General features: G+C 68.1%; 1 protein-coding gene across 1 annotated transcript; it reads right to left on the bottom strand.

The window, feature by feature from the left end:
* Positions 1-359: 359 nt before the first annotated feature.
* On the bottom strand, positions 360-2,117 carry FOXD2 (forkhead box D2). The gene is given in 4 exon segments (XM_054213315.1): positions 360-1,140; positions 1,142-1,194; positions 1,197-1,794; positions 1,796-2,117. Coding segments are annotated over 4 exon segments (1,368 nt in total). The 5' UTR covers positions 1,994-2,117; the 3' UTR covers positions 360-621.
* Positions 2,118-4,344: the final 2,227 nt, after the last annotated feature.

The raw sequence follows: 4,344 nt of genomic DNA, 5'->3' as shown, positions 1-4,344 counted from the left end.
ATTTTCTTTGAGAGTAGGGGAGAGACAGACACACATGGCAAAACCGCCCGGGAGAGAGATTTGCAGGAACGAAAACGAGCTCGCTGCCACCGGGGCCGTCTCCAACTCCACTGGCCACCTTCCCAGGCGATTTGGGGGACCCCGCGGAAAACCCGCACCTCTCAAAGGAAACATTTCCGACCCTAAGACCGTTTCTTTCTTAACATTCCCCCCCTCACCCCCCGCAAGACGTTACGTGTTCAGCCAGCCCAAGTCCCAGCTTCTGTTACGGCCACTTTATAAATACGCTTTGGCGCTTGCGGGACGAAATCCTGTTATCCTCCCCCCCCCCCCCAACCCCCGCCGCCCTCCCGCTTTATTTATTTTTTTTTTCCCCCCGAGCAAAGAGACACAAACAGATCTGGATGTCACAGAGCCTGGAAATAAAGTAAAAATTAAAAAAAAAATAGGAAAAATTTCCTACCTTAAAACACAACGGGAGGAGATGGGGGGGACGGGGAGAGGGAAGGGGAGCATTTTCAGAGGAGGGGGGGGGAGAGCTGGGAAGGGGCCGTTTGCTTCGCGACTCTTCCCCCCCCACCCCCCCCATATCCCTCACCACCACCACCTCCCCAGCACACTTTAAAAATGACAGCTGCTCAGGGTTGTGATTTTACTGGAAAAGTTCTGGGCCGGCTGGAGGAGCGGCTCGTGTGCCAGGCTGACCTGGGGCTGTGCCGGGGCCAAGGCGGGGCTGAGGACGGCCAGGACCTGCGCCGGGGGACCCGCCTGGCCGGCGGGGTAGGGCGCGGCGGGCGCGGCGCTGGGGTTGGTGCTGGGCGGCGGGGGGGGCACGGCCCCCCCGATGATGTTGTCTATGGAAAAAGAGGGCCGGGAGGGGTGGTTGGTGCCGCCGCCGCCGCCGCTGCCACCGCCGCCGCCGCCGCCACCGGCGGGCGTGGGGTCCGGCTTGAGGGTCTGGAGGAGGGCGGCGGGCAGGGCGGTGGGGCTCAGCTGGGGGTGGTAGAAGGATTTCCTGCAGTTCAGCTCGCCGCCCAGGAAGGAGGGCAGCCCCGAGGCGGCGGAGAAGACGGAGGCGGCGGCGGGAGGCGGCGGAGCCGGTAACGGGCAGTGCGGCGCCGGGAAGGGGAAGGCGCCCGCGGCGCCGCCGCCGCCTCCGCCGGGGTGGTGGTGGTGGTGGTGGGGAGGGGGGTAGCCCTGGAGCTGCAGGCCGTAGTTGTAGCCGTAGGGTCCGTAGGCGAAGCCGGGCAGGAAGGCGGCGGGGTCGGCGGCCCCGGCCCGCAGCAGCAGCTCGGGGTGCGGCGGGTGCAGCTGCTGCTGCCGCTTGAAGCGCTTCCTCCGGCGCAGGAAGCTCCCGTTGTCGAACATGTCGGCGGACTCGGGGTCCAGCGTCCAGTAGTTGCCCTTGCCCGGGTTGCCGGGCTCCCGGGGGATCTTGACGAAGCAGTCGTTGAGGGAGAGGTTGTGGCGGATGCTGTTCTGCCAGGCGGGGAACTTCTCCCGGTAGTAAGGGAAGCGCCCGCTGATGAACTCGCAGATCTCGCTCAGCGTCAGCCGCTTCTTGGGGCTCTGCAGGATGGCCATGGTGATGAGGGCGATGTAGGAGTAGGGCGGCTTCACCAGCGGGTTCTTCCCCCCCGCGCCGCCGCCGCCGCCGCCGCCCGCGGGCGCCTTCTCCCCGGGAGCGGCGCCGCGGGCGCAGGCCGGCTCCGAGCCGCCGGCGGGGGAGAGCCGCTCCGGGGACCCCCCCCATGCGCGTGTTGGCGGCCCCGCTCCGCGGCAGGGCGAGCCCCAGCGGATCGGCGCCGTCCTCCTCGTCCTCCTCCTCCTCGTCGTCGTCGTCCTCCTCCTCGTCCTCGCTGTACTTGCCCCCATCCTGGGGCGGGCCCACCACGTCGATATCCGCGTCCTCCACCTCGGAGAGCGGCTCTTCCTCCGGGGAGCGCTCGGACATGATCCCGCAGCCGCCGCCGCCGCTGCTGCCCAAAGTCATTGTTGTGCGGCCGGGGCGGCCGGGGCCGGGCTCCCCCCCCCACCTAGCGGCGGCTCCCGGGATGGGCCCGGGGCCGTGCCGGAGGGCTGCGGGCCGCCGCTGGGACTCCGCGCCCCGCCGCCGCCGCTCCGCGCCCCGCTCGCTGCTGGCGGGGCCGCGGCAGAGCTGCGGGGTGGTGGCTGCGGAGGGAGGGGCGGCGGAGGGGGGCGCGGGGCGGGGGCGGAGAGACGGGACGCCCGGAGGCTGGGCAGGGAGCTTGGAAGCAGCGATAATAAATAATAGTAATAATGATAATAAAAGGAGAGAGAGAGAGAAAAAAAAAAGGGGGGGGGGGGAAACGGGGGGTGCGGCGGCTCCTTGGCTGGGGTGGGGGGAGGGAGGGGGAGGGAGGGGCGGGGGAAGAGGGAGGGGGGGAGGGCAGAAGTTGGGAAGGCGGCTCCCCCCTCCCCACACCCCTCCCGAGCTGGGACCCGGTGGAAACGCTCCCACTCTGCGCCTCCTGCCAGCGCTCCCCAGGCCTTTATACGGCCGCCCCGTCATCACGTGGCGCCCACCTCAGTCCCCGCAGGGCACGGCGAGGGGCTGCCCGGCCCGGCCCGGCCCGGGACCCCGGGGAGCGCGGCCCCCATTCCCGGCGGGGATGCTTTCGAGGAAAAACGCTGCCCGCTCCCCCGGCGCTCGGATGCCCCTGACTACGGCTGGAGGACGCTGCTGCGGGAGTGGGGGTCGGCGCTGGCTAAAGCTGACCCCCCCGCCCGACACCCCGTGGTGCTGGAGGCTCGCAGGGCCCATTCCTGCGGGATGCGACGGCCGCCTCCCTCTGCCTGGGGGCAGTGGAGGATTCCTTCGCCCCCCGACGGCTGCTCACTCCCGGGGCTGGGGGCTGAGCCTCGCCGGTGGGGCCCGTCGCTCCGCCACAGCCGAGCCCTCGGCCCCCTTGAGGAGTCGTGTGGATTTGGGGATCCCCTCTCCCCTTCTCCACGCGCTCACGTCACCGAGCCCGGAGCACCCTGCCTGGAAACCCGCCTCCCCCGAGGGCTTCCACGGGCCCGCACCCGCGGCGAGGGATGCTGCCGCCCGGCAGGTGCGGGGCGGAAGGCGAGGAGGAACCGTTCGGTCAAGCTTCCCCCCACGCGAGAAATAACTAAAGCGAAGCCCGTGCGTGTCCGCGGGATGCTGGGACAGCACCCGAGACCTGCATCCCCCGCCCGACGGGGTTGGCCCGGCCGGGTACCGCTTTCCGAGGTGGCCCACCCGCAGCCCGGCCAGGCCCCAGGCACCCTCCGGGACAGGGAACCTCCCCCGGCCTCGGGATCTCCTGTCCGCCGCTCTCCCGCCATCTCTCCCCGCGACGGCTTGGCAGGGAGGAGGCGGTGGGCAGCGGACACCCACCCTGCCGCGGGCTGCAGCTGGAGAGGGACGGTTTCCCCACAACCAGAAGCACCCCAGGCCCCCCCAGAGCAGTGCCCCCGCGGGTGGCAGAGCCCCGCTCCCCCGCCTGCGGGTGATAAGACCGGGGCGGCCACCCAGGCGCAGGGTGGGGGGCACGGCCACGGCTGCAGCCGCCCACCCCACACCCCGTGGGTGGCTGTGGCAACCCGTTGTCCCTGTCTGTGCCGCGGACACACTGAACCACGCTCGCACGGGTGGGTTTTTTTTTTTCCCCTTGGACGCTCTGCTTTCCCGTAGCCGCTTTCCCGGGGGAGGATGCCTGGGCAGGGAGGAAGGGGATGATTTCCTCCAAGGGGGTGCCAGGGGGAGACCTCCCCCCACCCAGGGCCGCGCTCAGCAGTGTGAGAATCCGCGGTGATGAATTGCCAGTCGCTGCCGTTAACAGGTGCGAGCATTTGGTGATAAAATCTCCAGCACTAATACCGGGGAGCCGGGCCAAACAGCTGCGCGGCCCCGCTTCCAAATGCCGGTCACAATTACTCAAGCCCTAACGACTCGGTGCACAGGCTGGCCGAGCTCGGGGGGACCCCGAGGAGCGGGCAGGAGCGGACGACGCGTCGCCCGGACTTCTCCGGTTGAAGCAGCCTATTACCGAGCCGGAGCCTCTGCGCGGACTCGGTCGCATCCTCCTCCCTCGCCGCCAACGCTGCGATCGGGGAGGATTTCTCGACCTTACGGGGAAAATAGATGAATAACTTGTGCTGAGAGTTGCTGAGGAAGGTGGGAAGTCTGTCCTGCCGGCGTGTGGCAGGGCTGGGGGAGCTTTCCTGAGCTCTTTCACTTTTATGCTCCTCCGATGCCGATAAACATGCAACACATACGCATACATCTCCCTCTCATATGTGCATATATATATATTCACCTATATATACTTATATATTTTTTCTTATTTATATTTT

The sequence above is a fragment of the Rissa tridactyla genome, chromosome 8 (genome assembly GCF_028500815.1).
Source record: "Rissa tridactyla isolate bRisTri1 chromosome 8, bRisTri1.patW.cur.20221130, whole genome shotgun sequence".
Lineage (NCBI taxonomy): Eukaryota > Metazoa > Chordata > Aves > Charadriiformes > Laridae > Rissa > Rissa tridactyla.
This window is presented reverse-complemented; position numbering and strand designations above follow the sequence as displayed.